At 43.3% G+C, this 21634-nt stretch overlaps 1 protein-coding gene across 1 annotated transcript; it reads right to left on the bottom strand.

The window, feature by feature from the left end:
• Window positions 1–6590: 6590 nt before the first annotated feature.
• LOC139234716 (bone morphogenetic protein 10-like) lies at window positions 6591–8928 on the bottom strand. Its single transcript, XM_070865396.1, has 2 exons — window positions 8586–8928; window positions 6591–7528 (listed from the first exon to the last, which is right to left on the bottom strand). The coding sequence occupies exons 1-2, from the start codon at window positions 8926–8928 to the stop codon at window positions 6591–6593; spliced, it is 1281 nt and encodes a 426-aa protein (XP_070721497.1).
• Between the last annotated feature and the right edge of the window lie 12706 nt (window positions 8929–21634).

Genomic DNA, 21634 nt, shown 5'->3' with positions numbered 1-21634 from the left:
AAATATGCAAACACACTTATCTCTCTCTCTCTTACACTCCTATTTTATACATTTTTTCAAGGAAATTAAAGCAATCCCAGAAAGTAAAAATTAAACAAAATAAAAACAACCTGAACTTAATTATGTAGATGTTGTTTACTTATTGATGTGCTGTTGGGCCACTGATAAATATACTTCTTTGGTCATTGGATGTCTGACACTCACAGGCATCTATAAACATCTTTGAGAATCTCCAAATGAAACTACTAAGAAAGTCATATAAGTAAGTTTTTTGCATGATATAGTATGCACATGCTCTCAACCTGTGGGGACACAGGCCCTTACCTAAACTGTGAGAAAAGAGGCAACATTCAGCAAGAACCAAGGCTCAGGGATCTCCAAGTGTGTGTGGCGGTACTGGTGGAGTTTAACAAGGGTTATGGAGAATGGGCAGGGAAGTGGAGTTGAGGCCAAGATCAGATTAGCCATGATCTTATTGAATGGAGCAGGCTCGAGGGGCCAAATGGCCTTTGACTGGCTCCTATTCAGCACAAAGCACTGGTAAACCTTACACTGTTTGCCCTCCTAGAATCACTGTATCAGTTGCACCATTGGTAAGTAGCATTATGTGGAGTTGAGTGAGAGGAATCAACATTCCAGGTCCCATCAATGAGCCAGTATGGCTGATAAGTCATCAACAGTCCCGGGGTACCTGCTTAGCTCAAGTATCAGGTCACCAATTTTGCCAAGGTGGATTTGCATGGTGTGAACCTACCATCACAAGGCATGTCGCCTTGTAGCTGACTCAACCCCAGCGAGACCAGTCCTACTTTTCCCCTGTTGCCCAACCAGAAGGTAATCACTATCCTGCCAAAGGTACTGATGAGTATAGGAGGCAAGATTTTTGGATGGTAGCAGGGGATGGTCAGGATTGGAAAATATAGCAGGAGCCATTCTGCGAGCTTCCTGGCATTGTCCAGCACTTCCAGGATTGTCCATCAGTGGTGATGACGTACAGTGAATGCACTTGCCTGAATTTAGAACATAAGAATTAAGAACAGGAGTAGACCATTCCACCCCTCAAGCCTGCCCCAACATTGAATGAGATCATGGCATACCTCAACTCCACTTTCCTGCACTGTCCCCATATCCCTTGATTCCCTGAATATCCAAAAATCTATCAATCTCTGTCTTGGATATGTTCAACGACTGAGCATCCACAGCCCTCTGGGATACAGAATTCCGAAGATTCACCACCCTCTGAGTGAAGAAGTTTTTCCTCATCTCTGTCGTAGATGGCCAGCCCCTTGTTCTGAGACTCCTGGTTCTAGACTCCCCAGCCATAGGAAACATCCTCCCTGCATCTACCTTGTCAAGCCCTGTAAGCACCTCTCATTCTTCTAAACTCTGGAGAATATAGGCTTAGTCTATTCAATCTCTCCTCATACGACAATCTCCCATTCTAGGAATCAGTCTGGTGAACCTTCGTTGCACTCTCTCTATGGCAAGTATATCCTTCCTTAGGTAAGAGACCAAAAATGTACACTATACTCCAAGTGCGGTCTCACCAAGGCCCAATATAATTGCAGTCAGATGTCTGTACTATTAAACTCAAATCCTCTTGTAATAAAGGCCAACACACCATTTCCTTTCTTCGGGACACCCAGGTCCCTCTGAACACCAACATTTCCCAATCTCTCACCATTTAAAAAATACACTAGGATTTGGGAAGATATACTTGAACATGTATTCTTATCATTAGTCTATCATCTGATGTATTTCCCATCATTAAGATCTTAGTGTCACTGGGTCTCATGAACTCCGATGCTTTCCTAGTACCCTATGCTGATAAAATGATGGAGGGAAGCCTTTAAAAAATTTGTGCAATTGGTTGTATTCAATGCAAACTGTTTTTAAAAATTTGTCTTTGTTGCCGCCATGCCAGGGGTTGCCGGCTGTGCTACAATACAACAAGTGATGGACCAATTGCTCTCTGTCCACCCAAGGTGGGAAATCTGGCAGCAGTGGAAAGACCACCAGCCTCCTGTGACAAAGATGTAAATGAGTCTGACCCCAGAAGATCTGTTGGGATCCTCACTCGGGGCCAGGTGGATGTGAATCTTGCCCCCACCATTGATCTGGCATGATTCCCAGTGGACTGGAAAATATAGCCCAGCCTCTTCTGCATATTCCCATGTTTAAATATTAACCTAGTTGCATCTCAATATTGGACCTTTTGATTGTCGTTGATCTACCTTGGCTTCCGGTTAAACAGTGCCTCGATTTCAAAATTCTCATCCTTGTTTTCAAATCACCTCCATGACCTCACCTATCTCTGTAATCTCCTCCATCTCCAAAACCCCCCGAGATGTCTGCGCTCCTCTAATTCTGCCCTTTTGCGCATCCCTCATTATAATCGCTCAACAATTGGTGGCCGTGCCTTCTGTTGTCTAAGCCTCAAGCTTTGGCACTCTCTGGCAAACCTCTCCGCCGCTCTACCTCTCTTTCCTCCTTCAAGACACTCCTTAAAACCTACCTTGGTCACCTGCGCTTATTTCTACTTATGCGGCTCAGTGTCAAAGTTTTATCTCATAATACTCCTGTGAAGCGCCTTGGGATGTTTCACTGCATTAAAGACTCTATATAAATATAAGTTGTTGGTGTTATTGATTGCAAATTAACCTTTACAATCAATATTCAGTCAATGAAAATTGAATTTTTCCAAACTTGTCCCTACTTTTCAAATGAATGGTAAGGAAGAAGAAGCTTAAGAGAGAAGTAAAATGTTTTAAGCTGATTTTTAAGGCACTGAATCCAGCATGAGCAATCAGCAAAATCTACCAATCAAAGAATGAAGGCAAACCAACGGGAATGCTCCAAATACGTTTTGAAATCCTTTTAGACGCCACCTTGGTTCTTCATTACTTTGAGTATTTGATACTGTAAATAAGGTTTGTAACATAACAGCGATTTTAGCTGCAAAAAAAATCAATGAAGTGATAAAACTAACCTATACAACAACATTTCCTGTGTTTGAGGTGCCTGTAGCAATGTTTTCTGTCAGTGGCCGGTGTCTATGTGAGAAATCTCAGGCTGGGATCATGAAAGTTCCCAAAGCCTTTACCCTTAGCTCAAGAGACTTGCCAAATTGCCTAGAATAGATGGGATTTTAAAAAATGATACACAACAAGGTTGGCCATTCTATTGTGCCAGGACCTGCTGTTTGTATGCCCCATCCCTTCTGCACTTATATGTTGATTGAAAATGCAGAAATAAGCCACAAGTTATCATCAAAACATTTAAGGTCATTTGAACTTGTAAAAAAAAATCAAAAACAAGATAAAATATGAATTCCAAGTTTTACTGAGGTAATTTTACAAAGCAGAAATGGTGTATAATAATAATAATAACTTTTATTTATATAGTGCCTTTAACATAGTAAAACGCCTTTAACGTAGTATTCTAGCTAACCTAGCACACCTATTGTTGGGAAATGCAGGAAGGAGGCAAACACAGATACTATTGAAGAGAAAACCAATGAATGGAAAAGGACTGAGGCAGAAATCACTCTGAGCAGCTCTTTATATTTCATAATATATTCTAAATTGTCTTGTGAGCTGTATTTATTTTTGCTTATACTCAGAGTTCGAAACAACCATTGTTTGTATAAACGTGGAGCAAATTCTGGAAGAACTGCACTATTATTCACGTTTAGAAGGATGGTATGAATAAAAGTCCTGATTTAAACATGTATATAAAGTAGAATATTTTAGTATCACTAGGTTGTGTTGCAGAGATATTCAGTAAAGGAGGAGAGAGGCTAAAGAGTTAAATGTTTTACATATTTGTTTGAATTCACTATAAAAATTATTCCAATGCTATAGAGATGGATAGTAAGGGTAAAAAGCAACCTGCTCCCCATATTACATTGAGATTTATTTATGTAACTGTCTGATTTATTTACAGTGGGTAAGGAATGCACTCTCTGTGTATTTTCCAGGAGTCAATCAAAAAAAAAACTTTACTGTTGCTGGGGAGATCTCTTACACACTTCCTTGCTCTTCTTTAAGTGGAACTTGCACTCCTCTCCATTTCTATACTCCAGCACCTTTTGCAGTAAGGCAGCCTCTGACTTTACTGTAATCAATAGCATGGAAGATGAGTTCTAAATATTGAATATTACAGTGCAGAAGTTACTTGTAGCATTGTAATGTGATCCAGGCAGATAATTGTTCCTTTGATCTAAGAAAAGTACTGAATAAATCCTAGAAATTGACAACAAAAAAACTCTCAATAATATCAGTATTCCATTCAGGCATTCAGTGGCTGTCCCCCGTGAATCAGAAGGCTATTGGCTCAAGCCCCACTCCAGAGACTTGAGTAGGGTGGCACTTAAATGCAGTACTGAGAGGGTGCACTGTCAGAGGTGCTGTCTTTCAGATGAGACGTAAAACCAAGGCCCTGCCCGCCCTCTTAGGTAAAAGATCCCAAGACACCATTTGAAGAAGAGCAGGGGAAGTCTATCCAGTGTCCTGGCCAATATTTATCTCTCAGTCTATCGGCCTAAAACAAATGACCTGGTCATCATTTCATTGCTGTTTGTGGGAGCTTGATGTACGCATTATGGCTGCTGCCTTTCCGACAACAGTGACTACACTTCAAAAAGTACTTCATTGGCAGTAAAGCGTCTCGAAAGGCGTGATAATATAGGTGCAAGTTATTTTCTTTCTTAGAATTACTATTTTTATTACATTGCACAGGCACAGCGCTCATCCTTCATATATTCTGGAGAACAACTAGATCGAGTGTAAACCCCATGCTGGCCCGTGCTAACAGTTAATGAGCGGGTCGCGTCTGAAGTGTGTTTCTAGGTGACGCGCAGGTAACAGTACCCATTGGCGCGACCTCTGGCTAAATCACTTTAAGGCTAGCCCAGCACCGACTCATTTGATGTTTTAGTTCTGTCCGAGTTTACAACTTTAAACACAGTTTATCTGATGCTAAAATCGATGTGTGATTATACAGCTCTAGATACTTGGAAACAAACGCCTTCGAAAGCTTATTTCCCCCTATTCCATGTGTTTTATTCCGTAAATTTGCGTAGAGATGTCTACCTTTACTGCCTGATTAAAACCAGGTCGGTAATAGAACAGAGGCGATTGGACGGGCCGAATATTGCCAGCAGAAAATAAGCTATTTGATTGTATAGTAATAGTTCCCTTGGTGACTGTTTCTACTCATTCATAAACGTTTATCTGTGCATTTCGTTATTACTGTCTATAATATGAAATTACCACTTGACTTTTTGCCTCAATGCTGCCTGCACCCCAATCACTCATTAGCCAATCGGTTTTACTCGTGTACAATCGACCAAAACCATGTTAGGGTCATTTGAAATACCCTGTTCATGGGGCCGCTCTTTATAAACACATTTTGGATAATTCTAATACATTTGTAAAATTGGCAGCCCGAGATGGTGCTTATAGAGCCAGGCGGGGTAAAGATCCCATGTAACAAGCCGCCCTTGACCAAGATTTCGTTGCCCGAGTTGTGTTGTGACCTCTTGACTCCGCTGTGCTAATAGCCAGCATGTACTGGAAAAAAAAGGGCCGTTTATCTCTCTGCTGGTTGATAAAGGACTTATTCGCTGGCAGGAAGTGACTGGCCGCGGCTCTGTTCCGACGGTGGAAGGGCATGTGTGCTTGTTATCTGTTAAGTGCACGGCGCAGATGAGTAAAGAATAAAGAATGAGTGAGTGGTATTTGCCGGATAAGCCCCGCGCTCGGGATTGCGACCCCTTGTCACTCAACACCTTCCCCCAGGAACATCCGAGATTCACAGGATATAAATAAACCAATCCCCGCTTTAAGACCAGGTTTGACAGCACTTCCATATCCCTGATTATAACTGCTCAGCCATCGGCGGCCGTACCTTCAGCTGCCTGGGCCACAGCTCTGGAACCCCCTCCCTAAACCTCTCCACCTCGTGAGAAATAGGCCCCTCGAGCCTCCCTAAACCTCTCGCCTCATGAGAACTCGGAACAGGGAGTAGGCCATTTGGCCCCTCTAGCCTGCCTGAACCTCTCCGCCTCTCTTTCCTCCTTTAAGACGCTCCTTAAAACCTACCTCTTTGCCCAAGCTTTTGGTCACCTGCCCTAATATCTCCTTATGTGGCTCGGTGCCAACTGTATTTGTTTTGTCTTATAACACTCCCGTGAAGCGCCTCGGGACGTTTTACTGCGTTAAAGGCGCTATATAAATACAAGTTGTTGTTGCGATAAGGGCCATCGAATTGCAGTATCTACATTTTAGCTTTTTTCCCCCAACTGTGAATGTAAAAGAGACCAGAGTGTGTTTAGAACACCGCGCTGTGTACGAGAGCACGATTAAACTTGGCAGCATGATGTACCTTGTGTGTATTTACAGTGAAACTATCACCCCAAGAGGTCTGCTACCGTCAGGTGTGAGGTTGAACGATTTATATTGGCCAGCTGTACACATGTTGTCATTAAATAAACAAATATATAAATTTGCATCCCAAATGTACAGATTTACAAGTGAGTGGGTGGCACGGTTTTTGCAAAGGCAAGAGTTCACCGTGTGTCGCCCTCACTATCTGCAGCCACACTCGGCCACCACCATGCCTTCATACTTGTACTTGTAGGTGATCGCCCCGCCCTCGCCCTTGTACAGCACCGAGATGGGGTCCAGCTTGGTGGGCACGCAGCAGGCCTTGGAGGCTTTCTTGGGGTTGGAGCGGTTGACCAAGGTCTGGATGATGGCGTGCTTGGTGGGGGTGACATGGTCGGTCAGCGGGAAGTAGCACACCCCCCTGCACTCGTATGCCTCGTAGCTTTTGGGGGCGATGATCCAGGAGTTCCAGCCGATCTCCGTGAAGTCCACGTGAAGCGGCGAGCGCTTGCAGTAGTTGCCCTTGGCGTTCCTGCGGGTTCTGGAGGAAGAGTCGTAGGAGGAGAGCATGGTCTGCGCTTTGATCAGGTCCGCCGCCGGCCCTCGCCTCTCCGCCAGCTCCTCCAACACCATCTCCTGCTCGTGCACCATCATCTCCTTCACCTCGTCCCCCGCTTCCCTCTTGCCGTGGCTCCGGTCGTCCGAGAACACCACCAGCAACGGCACATTCTTGTTCTCGGCGCCCGGCTCCATCTCCAAGTCCACCTGCGCGCCTTCCTCGGCGTTCTGGATGTGAACCTCCAGCCTGTGCGTCGTTCTGCCCGATCTCACCCACCGATTGACGGCGTCGGTCACATCGAAGGCCTCCCAGCCGCTGTCCTCGCCATCGATCTGTTTGGACACCAGCAGCGACAGCGGGGGTGGCTTCGGCATCTCGGGCAAGAACTCCTCCGGCTCCTCCGCGTCGTAAACCGTCACCACCCTGCTCACGCCGACATACATTCTCCTGTCTCTCTCCACGAAGGTGTACAGTCTCAATTCGGCCATGGTGATCTCTTCGTGGCGAGGGATGGAAATGTTGAAGACCAATAGGTGCCTTCTCACTTCGTTTTCACTCACTGGGAGAATGGACGTTGTATCTGGGGAAATAGTTAGCAACTGTTTGAGAAACGGGCGTACCCAAGACTTAGCAAGACCTTCTCTATCTGAAAGTTACACTGAAACCCTCAAAATCACCAGTGCATTATATAAGCCGTACACTAAATCTTATAGATTTCTATTTCACTTATATCACTTAGAGTACTGCTTACAGTTCTGGTCGCCATATTATAAAAGCCTACCTGGAGAGGGTGCAGAGAAGATTTACAAGGATGACACCAGAAATGCGAGGGTATACATATCAAGAAAGGACCAACAGGCTGGGTCTCTCGTTTGAAAAAAGAACGCTGAGGGGTGACCTAATAGAGGTCTTTAAAATTATGAAAGGTTTTGATAGAGTGGCTACAGAGAGAATGTTTCCACTTGTGGGGACGAACATAACTAGACACCATCAATATAAGATAGTCACTAAGAAATCCAATGGGGAATTCAGAAGAAACTTCTTTACCCAGAGAGTGAAGAGAATGTGGAACTCGCTGCCACAGGGAATATTTGAAGTGAATAGTATTTAATGGGAGGCTGGACAAGCACATGAGGGAGAAGGGAATAGAGGGTTATGCTGATAGATTTAGATGAGGAAAGACAGGAGGAGGCTCAAGTGGAGCATAAACGCCGCATGGACTGGTTGGGCCGAATGGCCTGTTTCTATGCCATACATCCTATGCAATCCTATATAAACTAGTAGGTTGAGATATTCCAAGAAATAATACCAACTATGAATGATTATGCGGTGATTTTGAGTAAACTCTGTCAAAATGCAAGCAAGACCCTTCGTCGAAGCCAATTGCATGATTTATAATCAACATTCCACCTCCTAGTTTATTATAAATAGTTTCCGACTTGGTGACTTAATTTTAGATTAATGCTTAGTCGGATAAATATTTGGTTTTTGCTGCAGTTCTAGTTGTGAAGCAGTTGGCTGAACATTTCAGGAATAATATCCACCAAGCATATTATTACAGGCCAGGAGAATTAATACACTTTCTCCTCTCGCTAGAAGATTCGCAGATGCATCCGCGGGCTGTGAATTTTATTTACCTTCGTTTCTGAAGCTCCTTACGATGTTGGAAGACGGCATGGATGACCTATCGGTGGCAAACTTGTTGTACAGATCGATCATGAACTGTGGAGGGTCCACTATGGCCGGGTCTTGCATGGGGATATCTGACAAGTTTAAGCTCCGTAAGAACTCGCCCTTCATACTCTCCAAAAACGCGTTGAAATCGAACCCAGCGTCTTCATCGGGAATGACTTCATTTTCGTAATTCTCCACTCCCTCTTCATCGGTTGACTGGCCCCAACCGTTAAGGGGTTTGCACGTTACAGCTTGTAACAGGAAACTTAGAGAAGACACTATCGCGAACCAGGTAGCGCAAGTCATTGCTGCTGGTCTTCAGGGCGCCCCTGTGATTCTAAACAGACTCTTGTAATATGTGAGTTGTATTTTCACCCGTGCTTCTCCAAGAAACAAATGAAGACAAGTGCGACTTCTGAAATGAGTTGGTTCCGCCTGGCTTGCGCCGTGAGCTCTGTCCCACTGCAGTCTCCCTTCTACCAGTATCATTGCACAGATGCACTGTCTTATCTTGGCCATTGATGCCCTGCTTGAGTCTCCTTATCTTGCAACCCTCTTAGTTAATGAAGATTGTGTAAACAGTTGACGGACACATCGGACTAATGGGAAGGACAGTGTATACCACGGCCAGTTGTGTTCCGCGCTCTGGGGTCAGTGTCTAATTATTTCCACCAAATTGCTGCCAATTCTCTGCAAACTTCACAAGGACTCTCTTTCAACAGATCACAGCCTTTCTCCACCGCAAATTACTTCTGGATTCGCAGTGTATTTTAAGAACAGTTCTTGAGTAAGCAAGTGTCAACCCAACCAGTTTGCAATGGCCTGAGTGCTGTTTCATTTGGCTGGACAGAAGGCCCCCGGTTAAGCAGCATTTAATTACCGTCTTAACCTTATTTTCAAATTATCAGTTAACCAATACAATTTTTGACGGCCTGCGCAGGATCCTGTCTGTTTTGTGTCAAACATGTTTTCCCACCATTGAGTAGAGTGACAACTCGCATACATACTGAATGTATTAAAAGACACGGAAAGTGGAAGCAGTTCTGGCTTCCAGGGTAACTTTAACATTTGGGGCAGTTATCAAGAAACATTCTGCAGACTTGCTAATGAATTACAATAATTAATGGATAGATTGATATGGGTGTATTTTTAATATCTTGTATTTAAAGAATTATGAAATGGCTAAATTGTAACGTATCTGAAAGAACATTTTCAGATTTAATAAGATGGCTATAAAATGACTAAACAGACACGTGAGATTCCACTGTCTGCCATCATCAGCAGGCATATTTGCCTAATATCCCTTTGTCAGCTGTGGCTCAGTGGGTAGCACACTCGCTTCTGAATCAGAAGTTTGTGGGTTCAAGTCCCATTTCAAGAACTTGAGCACATAAATCTAGGCTGACACTCCAGTGCAGTGCTGAGGGAGTGCTACACTGTCGGACGAGCCGTCTTTCAGATGAAGATGTTAAACTGAGGCCCTGTCTGCCCTCTCAGGTGGATATAAAAGATCCCATGGTATTATTTTGAAGAATAGCAGGGGAGTTATCCCTGGTGTCCTGGCCAATATTTATTCCTCAATCAGCATCACTAAAACAGATTATCCAGTCATTATCACATTGCTGTTTGTGGGAGTTTGCTGTGCGCAAATTGGCTGCCGTGTTTCCTACATTACAACAGTGATTACACTCCAAAAATACTTCATTGGCTGCAAAGCGCTTTGAGATGTCCGTTGGTCGTGAAAGGCTCTATATATATGCAAGTCTTTCTCTGTGCGTTAATTTAATCCTTTTACTTCAATGGGATCACGCATCCATTAAATGCAGCTGTGTGATGTCATAGCAATTGCTAGGGGGTGAAATTGGACATGGACAGGGTGGTAAAACAGGTGGTATCACGTAAGTCACCCGTTATATGCCCTGCCCAATATTCAGTTCAATAGAACTACATATCGGGCATATAATGGGCAGCAAAAGCGGTTCTGCTTGCTTTGTGTCCCCACCAAGTCCAATTTCAGATTTAGTGTTATTGCCCTCATATCCTCAGGCTCAGATTATACATTCAAAAGGCGTGAACCTACAGACTGTGTGAGTGGCTGATACAAGGAATTACTTTTGCACAAACATTTGTTGTAAAACTTAGTTGAAAACAACTTATTTGGATTGACAGTTTTTGCATATTTATATAGAACTACCCACTCTCACAAGTTTCAGTTGTGATGGGGTGAGTTCATCTGGAGTTACACTTGGTGTGTTCCTGAAGATAAATGAACTATGTGAATACTGAATCCATGTGCCAAGAATGTAAAAAGTTCTAAAGCACTGATGTAATTGCACCACGCAACACTATGACAAATATTTTGCAGATAACGATTACTTTGAACAATAATATGGAGTGTCTACAGTGTTTCTCCACAAACTGATACATTTTCTGCTAAAACAGTTTGTTATTTAACAAAACATATTGGAAGTTGCTGTAATTAGGATTTCATTGAAGGCTTGTGCAACTGAAGCCTTTATATGGTTATGATGAACCTTCTGGCCTGATACATACTGGAGTTTGGGGACAGACATGCCTTTGCTTTAATCATCTTGAAATCCCTTTTACCAACATAAAACAGGCTGGAATATTTGTTATAATCCTTAAGTAGATAAGACAATTTTCTAAATGCATTTAGAATGTAGCAAGCACACAGTCCATAAAATATTGTGAATGTGATCATGGTTGATGCATTACCTCTTGTTAAAGGAATGCATGCTTATAACTATGTACTAATTGGAATGGCTGCTTAAATTAATCTATAATGTATAGAGTAATCAGTACATTTTTTCAATCAATTGTTTGGATAGGTCTCTGTGAGCTCCTCGGAAAGTTTTCATCACCCGGTGCACCAGTGACACTATATGCCATCAGATAGCCATTCTAAAGCAAAATAGTTGTCCCTTTGGCTTATAATTGCTCTTTGGTTTTTTCTGTTCAATAATAATTCCACTAATTCCTTTTATGAATTGAAAGAATGCATCATTACACTTGTTTAGAGTGTTGTTACACTACAGGAGCAGATAGAGACCAATATTGCTGAAAACTACATACTGCTCTAAAAGTTCCTTCCCAATACTGATTAAGATTATAAATGAAGTTTAGAAAGCTCATTCTATATCCTAAGTTTTAATGCATCCAGTGTGAAGTTGAAACTCTTCAAGATAGACCTCCTCTGCTTGGCTAAATTTGATTTGACCGATTTTTCTCCCAAACTACTTTGCTCCAATGCTGAGTGTTTAGTATAACTGACCTTTAGTCTTAATTTTTCAAAGAAAATACTTTCATCTCTTAGAAGATGAGAAGGGGGATTTAATAATGGAAATTGTGGAAATGGCTGAGACCTTAAACAATTATTTTGCTTCGGTCTTCACAGTGGAAGACACAAAAACCATGCCAAAAATTGCTGGTCACAGGAATGTGGGAAGGGAGGACCTTGAGACAATCACTATCACTAGGGGGGTAGTGCTAGACAGGCTAATGGGATTCAAGGTAGACAAGTCCCCTGGTCCTGATGAAATGCATCCCAGGGTATTAAAAGAGATGGCGGAAGTTATAGCAGATGCATTCGTTATAATCTACCAAAATTCTCTGGACTCTGGGGAGGTACCAGCGGATTGGAAAGCAGCTAATGTAACGCCTCTGTTTAAAAAAGGGGGCAGACAAAAGGCAGGTAACTATAGGCTGGTTAGTTTAACATCTGTAGTGGGGAGAATGCTTGAAACTATCATTAAGGAAGAAATAGTGGGATATCTAGATAGGAATAGTGCAATCAAGCAGACGCAACATGGATTCATGAAGGGGAAATCATGTTTAACTAATTTACTGGAATTCTTTAAGGATATAATGAGCATGGTGGATAGAGGTGTACCGATGGATGTGGTGTATTTAGATTTCCAAAAGGCATTCGATAAGGTGCCACACAAAAGGTTACTGCAGAAGATAAAGGTACGCGGAGTCAGAGGAAATGTATTAGCATGGATAGAGAATTGGCTGGCGAACAGAAAGCAGAGATTCGGGATAAATTGGTACTTTTCGGGTTGGAAATCGGTGGTTAGTGGTGTGTCACAGGGATCGGTGCTGGGACCACATCTGTTTACAATATACATGGATGACCTGGAAGAGGGGACAGTCTATCAAGAAAGACTGGATCAACTGGGCTTGTATTCACTGGAGTTCAGAAGAATGAGAGGGGACCTCATAGAAACATTTAAAATTCTGACGGGGTTAGACAGGTTAGATGTTCCCAATGTTGGGGAAGTCCAGAACCAGAGGTCACAGTCTAAGGATAAGGGGTAAGCCATTTAGGACCGAGATGCGGAGGAACTTCTTCACCCAGAGAGTGGTGAACCTGTGGAATTCTCTACCACAGAAAGTTGTTGAGGCCAATTCACTAAATATATTCAAAAAGGAGTTAGATGAGGTCCTTACTACTAGGGGGATCAAGGGGTATGGCGAGAAAGCAGGAATGGGGTACTGAAGTTGAATGTTCAGCCATGAACTCATTGAATGGCGGTGCAGGCTAGAAGGGCCAAATGGCCTACTCCTGCACCTATTTTCTATGTTTCTATGTTTCTATGTTTCTAACAACATTTGCAGATGACACAAAGATTAGTGGGAAAGTGGGTTGTGTAGAGGACACAGAGAGGCTGCAAAGAGATTTGCATAGGTTAAGCGAATGGGCTAAGGTTTGGCAGATGGAATACAATGTCGGAAAGTGTGAGGTCATCCACCTTGGGAAAAAAAACAGTAAAAGGGAATATTATTTGAATGAGGAGAAATTACAACATGCTGAGGTGCAGAGGGACCTGGGGGTCCTTGTGCATGAATCCCAAAAAGTTGGTTTGCAGGTGCAGCAGGTAATCAGGAATGCAAATGGAATGTTGGTCTTCATTGCGAGAGGGATGGAGTACAAAAGCAGGGAGGTCCTGCTGCAACTATATAGGGTATTGGTGAGGCCGCACCTGGAGTACTGCGTGCAGTTTTGGTCACCTTACTTAAGGAAGAATATACTGGCTCTGGAGGGGGTACAGAGACGATTCACTAGGCTGATTCCGGAGATGAGGGGGTTACCTTATGATGATAGATTGAGTAGACTGGGTCTTTACTCGTTGGAGTTCAGAAGGATGAGGGGTGATCTTATAGAAACATTTAAAATAATGAAAGGGATAGACAAGATAGAGGCAGAGAGGTTGTTTCCACTGGTAGGGGAGACTAAAACTAGGGGCACAGCCTCAAAATACGGGGGAGCCAATTTAAAACCGAGTTGAGAAGGAATTTCTTCTCCCAGAGGGTTGTGAATCTGTGGAATTCTCTGCCCAAGGAAGCAGTTGAGGTAGCTCTTTGAATGTATTCAAATCACAGATAGATAGATTTTTAACCAATAAGGGAATTAAGGGTTACGGGGAGCGGGCGGGTAAGTGGAGCTGAGTCCACGGCCAGATCAGCCATGATCTTGGTGAATGGTGGAGCAGGCTCGAGGGGCTAGATGGCCTACTCCTGTTCCTAATTCTTATGTTCTTATGTTCTTATCTCACTTAGTCTTATTTGATATCTTTGCGGTCCTCCGCCACCAAATGATTTTGACTTACCTCTCCATTCCCATGTTTGACCAAGGAATTATATGAGAAATATAGTTCCCCCTATTACTTTTATAGAGTCAGTATTGGACCTATTCTTACAACAGTGACTACAGTTCAAAAGTATATTATTGGCTGTAAAGCATTTTTTGGAATGTTCTGAGGCCATGAGAGCTGCTCTATGAAGACAAAAGGACATTTTTACACCAGTATAGAATCCACTGCCACTTCTCTTCCAGGAATGCCCACCTTGAAGAAGTTCCACTCTTCTCTCCAACAGGGTTTTGGTTTGTCTCTTTTACCTTGATCACCTTCATTATGTTCTGTTTCTATTCTCATATTTGATCAGGTATCTACCAAAACTCACACATTACCACCCTCTTTTGCCCTTGCACAATATCCCTTTTGTCATTTAATCACTCCTGGCTTTCAGCCTATCACAGACCTTCCCCTTCCTTCTTTCCTCCCCTCTCCCCTTTCCCTGCCCCTGCACTTGCTTAAAACCTGTCACATCTCTAACTTTTTTCAGTTCTGATGAAAGGTCTACGACCTGAAACGTCAACTCTGTTTCTCTCTCCACAGATGCTGCCTGACCTGTTAAGTATTTCCAGCATTTTCTGTTTTTATTTCTATAAATACAAATCCCTTTACCCACTCTCCCTTTTTTCCTTCTTCCCTCCCTCCCCTTCCCCCCCCCCAATTTTTTTTATGTGCCATTAAAATTGGTGTCACTCATAGTGATAATTTGTTTGCTCAGTTTAGACATCCAATTGTTTTTCCTGCTATTCTGTACCAAATTATGTACCTTTCATTGTGCAACTGTATTTGTTTTATTTAGCACAGGCCTGTATTACTTTACATTTCTAAATATTAAATGCTACCAACAACCTTTATAGAAATGGGAGTGATATCCATTTCCCTGAAACATCCCACTTTTGCACGTAGAATTGTGTGATCCAGTTTAGGAATTTCACTTACAGTACTTTCATTCAAGAGGGGAGAAATTCGGCATGTTAGCACCCCCAGTTAGCGCTTGGCGGGGTGCTAATGGTGTGCTCAGGCAGTAGCGCCATGGCGGGGTGAATTCCACATGGCACGGCAAATTCACCGGCTCCATAGCAGGTGATAACAGTTCGTGCCTCTGCACCTTTTACCATGCAGACTGTGATGTCAGCAAGTGTTCAATGCTTGCTGGGTGCGGATGTGAAAACTTCAGTAATGCCCCCCGCCTTACCGCCTTGCACCAACAGTGCCAGGGAGCAGAGGCGTGAACCAGCCAGCTGGCGGGGCGCTACTTAAAGGGAGGCACCCCAGTTGCCAAGGAACATCTATTCCAAAGGTCAGTCAAGAGTGGCAAAGAGTGCAGGATGCATCTACAGCTAAATAAATGCTCCTTAGTCCCTCGGAGTGTTGCCGGGCCATCAAAGGACTTTGCATTTCATCCCACAGCATATCGCCGTTCTGCACTCCCAGCCTCTACAAGAATATCAAATCCTACTATACTATCAGTTGAATATGTATCCAACTCTCAAACCTCATTGACTCCCTTGGCAGTCCAGTCTAAGCATTCACCTTCCTGTTCGTGAAGCAGTGAAATCAAATCGCTTATCACCCTTCTTAAGATTGAAGCTATGTCCCTGTTTTATTTTCAATTCATGCTCAGGATGTGGGTGTCACTGGCAAAGCCAACATTTATTGCCCATTCCGAGTTACCCTTGAGAAGGTGGTGGTGAGCCTTTTTCTTGAACCTCCTGATGATGGTGCTCTCACAGTGCCATTAGGTAGGGAGTTCCAGGATGTTGACCTGGCAACAATGAAGGAACAATGGTATATGGAGAAAGTGCAAAAAAGATTTACAAGGATGGTGCCAGAACTGAGAGATCACAGCTATCAGGAAGGATAAATGTCACATTTTGTTTTGGGTGGAACTGGGAGCGAAGTGGAGACATTTATTGTATCCATAAAAATGGGCTCCATAATGAAACTCTTGCACATTTTGTCCACCAGCAGACTATCAAGTCTGAACATATCAGCACAGCATGAAACAATCAGTAGTTTCATGAACTCACTATTTGCCAAATATTTCACTCTACCCTGACATCTCTGCTAGTCCCTCTGGTTGTAAACCCATTGCTTCTGACAGTGCATGATGGAGTCAATGTCCCAAGAATTAGTGTCAAAATAACAGCGAGGCTAGCAATTATTTATGTGCAAATGTCATGGCAACTTCAGACGAGGGCAGATGTGCGATTAAACGTTGAAATCGAAAGTTTGTTGTTGGAGATGCGCCGCTCCACCATTAGCTTCGCAAAAAGGGAATCTCACTGCCTGGCTCACCATTCAAATGCATTGAGCAGCATGAAATTCCTGTACTTGCACCATAGATATGCACTAAACTCGCCGCAGAAAGTTAAGTCAAGTAATTTTAAGTCTAAGTACCCTTTTAAAGATGTGATAATTGTTAATTACAGTCAGTCATCATCTGTGGCACTGAAAATGTTACTATTTTCTACATTACAACAATGACTTAAGAACGTAAGAAATAGGAACCGGAGTAGGCCATTTGGCCACTCGAGCCTGCTCCACCATTCAATAAGATCATGGTTGATCTGATCTTGTCCTCAACTCCACTTTACTGCCCGCTCCCCATAACCCTTGGCTCCCCTATCGTTCAAAAATATTTCAAAAGTACTTTATTCGCTTTGGGACGTCTGGTGGTCGGGAAAGGAGCTATATAAACGCAAGTCTTTCCTTTCTTTCATTATTACAATTGTGGAGTCTCACTCCTTTAGATTTTAATTGTTGGAGTTTATAACATTTTCTTTTGGTCTCATTTTTCTCTCTCCTAATCCAATCTTCTCTTTCTGTAACTGATTTGACTTAGAATTCACCATTCTAAATTACACTTCCTCCTCATTTCTGTATTTAACTCAAAAATCCATTGAAGTAGTCCTCTTTTATGTCTGAATCGGGAAATATTCCTTGGTGTTCACATTTTTCTTTTCTATATGGAATAGTGCTTAATTGGAAGCTGAAAAAGTCTTTCTGTGCTTTCACTAATTGATGTAAAGTGACCCTAATACTTCAGAAAGTCTAGGGAAGGAGTTGATCAGTAGAATCGTTCCACAGAGGAGGAAATAGATGCTGACAGAATGTGTTAACTGAAGTCAGAAGGCACTGGATCAATTGTACAGTAGGGAGTTGAGAAATGGGCTTATTTTCAAAATCTGAGCATGAAATTCATTTTGAAACATAAATATTCTCTATGTGGACAACATCAGACTGAAACAACGTACAGAAAAGGAGTTTTCTCCCACTGTAGTACAGAGATCAGTCATTTTTGGCAACCTAGGTATTGTTGTATCCAAAGGGAAGATCAGAATGCTGATCTAAATCATTGTATGGAGACGCGGACAGCACTGAGACAATATTGGTGAGCATAACATGATCTGGGCATCTATTGAAGTGTACAGTTCAGCTCTGGGAATCTAAGCCATGCATAGGCTTAGATTAATGATGGGCATATTTATTACCGTGATTAAATATCACAAATGCGATATTGAGATGCTTGGAATCTAAGCATTGTCTCGAATAAGTAGAAATCTGCCCACACAGTACTGCTGGAAACAAGTGGAGACTGTGAATCATGATGGGCAGAGCCAAGACTGCTTTCGTGACCTTAGTCTTCTCTCGCCCAAAGGGGCCAAGGCAACTCTTCTTGAAAGAAGTGCAAGTTCTTCATTCTTCTAGTTGATGCCACCCATTGTTACCCAACCATTATCTGCAATTTCTCCATGTGCTGACAGATAGGAGGAACGGTATAAAGTTTCCACATCACAATATGCCCTTCCTGTTCCAATCTCTTGCAGCTCCCGCGGTGAAATCCTTCAACCTTTGGCGCGTTTGATAATGTTAAACCTGATTCACTCAGCTGGTAGAATTTTGACACTCATTTGATGGTGATTTTACATGACTATGATACAAGGAAAATTTGGCAAGATACAGAGACCAGAGAGTGTGGGGGGCGGGGGGAGGGAATCACAGGCCAGGATGGAATACATAAAGCTTCTCAAACTTTCATAAATCTTGGCAATATTGTCCAAATGAATAATCAATATGTGATTTCTGCCAGCAGTCTGTTCTGTTAAAGTACACATGTAGAGCAATGTCCTTACAGCTTTAAATAGGATCCTATGGCCGAAAATTCAGTACCGGGGGCGATATCAGCCACGAGGCAGGAGTTCCTATGACAGGCGCAGAAGCCTCGCCTTGCGAGCTATATTGGACTTACCGCCCCCGAGAGGAAGTGGAGTGCTAAATCTCGGGCTCCACTTCCTCTTGGGGGCGGGACCTGGGGCGCAAAGGGACGCAAATTTTCCAGCGCTACGCGGTGGGACACGTAATGCTGGCATAAAGACAGGGCCCTTCCCTTCCATTAAAGGGGAGGGCCAAGCTGCCAACTATGCAGGAGGAAGAAGGAGCCATCGCGAGACCACCAGGGAATGGGGAGCAGCGGCCCGGCACACAAGCAGAGTGCTGGTCTGCAAGATCGTGGCATGGACCCTACGATCTGTAATCAAGAAGGTAGTCCGGCATTTTTTAATTTTTCACTGCTGCACCTCCCCTTTAATTTTCGCATCATCACTGAATTTTTGCTCTGAGGCGAAAACGGGTCACTGCGCACGGTGATGTCGCAGAGGCCCGGGCCGCTACTGGTTAAAACCGCTGCTAAACTCCCATGGAATTTTGCGGGACTTAGTAGTGGTGTCACGCCCGGGGCAAAAAGACATTTGCGGCCCGTTAGCACGCCCCGGGGCACTAATGGGAGGCGCAAACGACATGAAGTTTTCCCGCTAGAAACATAGAATGGTTACAGCATAGAAGGAGGCCATTTAGCCGTGCAGGCTCTTTGCAAGAGCCCTTCAGCTAGACCCAATCCCCTGCCCTTCTTAGAGTCCATTTTTGTTTTGCACATGAAGCAGGAACTTCTTGTTGGTGAGATAATCATAGGCATTCTGTGGGTCACTGATAATATTTCCTGGGAGAATTTACTACAGCTGGTGTACCCACGATACTGCTGTTTTCAGTAAGCAAACCTGCGGAACTTCTATTCCCACATAGTGGGCAGCCTATGAGAAAGGATTGTACCAAGTTTGCTGAATCAGCTGTAAGATGCAATTAAGAGCCAGTTAAGCACTTGCAATATAATCAAAAAGGCAGAGCTAACAGGTTACTCACACTATAAATCTGGAAATTACTGACTGGAAAAAAATACACTTTAGCCAAGAGCTGTTGAGTAACTCTTCTGTCAGGACTAAGAGAGATAATGCACACTCTGAAATGGCCTTAAAGGCCAAACTCCTGCCCACCCTACTCCAGAGGTGCCTGATGCATGGACATGGGGACCAATAGCTTAAACCCTGGGGCCACCACAGTCTCAGCTGTGGGTAATTCACTTGCATCATCCACATAATGCAAGATTTGGGGCCAATAGAATATCAAAGGGCTATCCTTGAAACTCTGCAGCCACCGAGTACATTTACTCCTTCGGCAAGGGAGTCCCTTAGGAATGGTAAGTTCACACAGTGCAAGCACTGTGCCAAGCTGTCGTCATTCGCACACTCCACAGTCGTGGAATTAAATCCGGGTTTGACTGTTGTGCTGAACATTTATTTGTCATTGGTGGTAATTAAATAGGAGCTCAGCATAATATAACAATGGATAATATTTCAAAAAGTGCATTGGGTTTACCTACTTGCATTTCTATAGCGCCTTTCACAGCACTTTGCAGCCAATCTGGAGTGTGGTCACTGTTGTAATGTGGGAAACATAGCAGCCAATTTGCGCACAGCAAGCTTCCACAAACAGCAATGTGATAATGAGCAGATAATCTGTTTTTGTTATGTTGATTGAGGGAAAATATTGGTCAGGACACCAGGGATAACTCCCCTGCTCGTCTTCAAAATAGTACCATGGGATCTTTTACATCCACCCAAGAGAGCAGATGGGGCTTTGGTTTAACATCTCATCCAAAAGACAGCGCAACACTGCATTGGAGTGTCAGCCTAGACTTGTGTGCTTAAGTCCCTGGAGTGGGACTTGAACCCATAACCATCTGACTCAGAAGCGAGTGCACTACCCACTGAGCCACAGCTGACACTTAACAGATACATTTTACCTCTTTAGGCAATTGTACAAATGTGGCACTCTTTAGCATTAGGAATTAATGCTGAGTCTTGTTGCATTGCTGGAACCACTGTTAAGTCCTCACTGGTATTTACACCATCTCACTCTGTCATCGTTTTGTTATCCTGGTCTTCCAGATGCCTGCAGAAGCGTTGTTTAACAAGATGCAGCAGACAACAATGATTCAGCAACACCTGGGGTTGGGGGCGTTCCGTAATACAAGGCCTCCAGCCATGTGAATCACTGTCCCAGGTAGTAAAGATACCTCCTAATAATTCTGATTGCAGCATGAGCATTGTTGTATCTGCAATCTACTTCCGCGGGGCATGGGTGTCATTTGCCCAGAGCTATTTTCCACCACTTATTTCCATTGAAATAATCATAGACAATAGGTGCAAAATGAAGACATTGTAGGAGCTTTTGAGAAAGCAGGCATTTACCTGGATGATTTAGTGGTGGTCACAAGATCACAAGATAATGACAGACGAGGAAGACCATTCATCCATATTAGTTCATCCCACAATCCCCCATTGTGGTATCTAATTGTCTCTTAAATGTGTTCCGGGTTTTCACCTTCATTACTCTACCGGGAAGTCCATTCCAAGCATTGATTAATCATAGAATTATGGAAAAATTACAACACAGAAGGAGGCCATTCGGCCCATTGTGTCCATTTCGGACGGAAAAGAGCTATCCAGCCTAATCCAACCTTCCAGCTCTAGGTCCGTAGTCTTGTAGGTTACGACACTTCAAGTGCACATCCAAGTACTTTTTAAATGTGGTGAGGGTTTCTGCCTCTGCCACCCTTTCAGGCAGCGAGTTCCAGACACCCACCATCCTCTGGGTGAACAAACGTTTCCTCATCTCCCCTCTAACCCTTCAACAAATGACTTTAAATCTGTGCCCCATGGTTATTGATCTTTTTGCTAAGGGAAATAGGTCAGTCCTATCCACCCTATCTAGGCCCCTCATAATTTTATGCACCTCAATTAAATCTCTTCTCAGCCTCCTCTGTTCCAAGGAAAACATCCCCAGCCTATCCAATCTTTCATCATTAAAGTTCTCCAGTTCTGGCAACATCCTCGTAAATCTCCTCTGTGATTACTCTCTGCATGAAGAAGGACCTCCTGCTGTCAGTCCTAAAATCAACTTTTAATCATTTGCATCTATGTCACCCTAGTTCTACTTTTAAAAATTAAAAGTGTCAG

The sequence above is a fragment of the Pristiophorus japonicus genome, chromosome 22 (genome assembly GCF_044704955.1).
Source record: "Pristiophorus japonicus isolate sPriJap1 chromosome 22, sPriJap1.hap1, whole genome shotgun sequence".
NCBI classification, from domain to species: domain Eukaryota; kingdom Metazoa; phylum Chordata; class Chondrichthyes; family Pristiophoridae; genus Pristiophorus; species Pristiophorus japonicus.
This window is presented reverse-complemented; position numbering and strand designations above follow the sequence as displayed.

Bases quoted from the DNA above. Each gene is read 5' to 3' on its own strand.
- LOC139234716 (XM_070865396.1), bottom strand. From the start codon at position 8,928: ATGACTTGCGCTACCTGGTTCGCGATAGTGTCTTCTCTAAGTTTCCTG. The intron at 7,529-8,585 runs GTAAATAAAATT...CTATTTCCCCAG, and splicing joins AAGGAGCTTCAGAAACGAAG to ATACAACGTCCATTCTCCCA.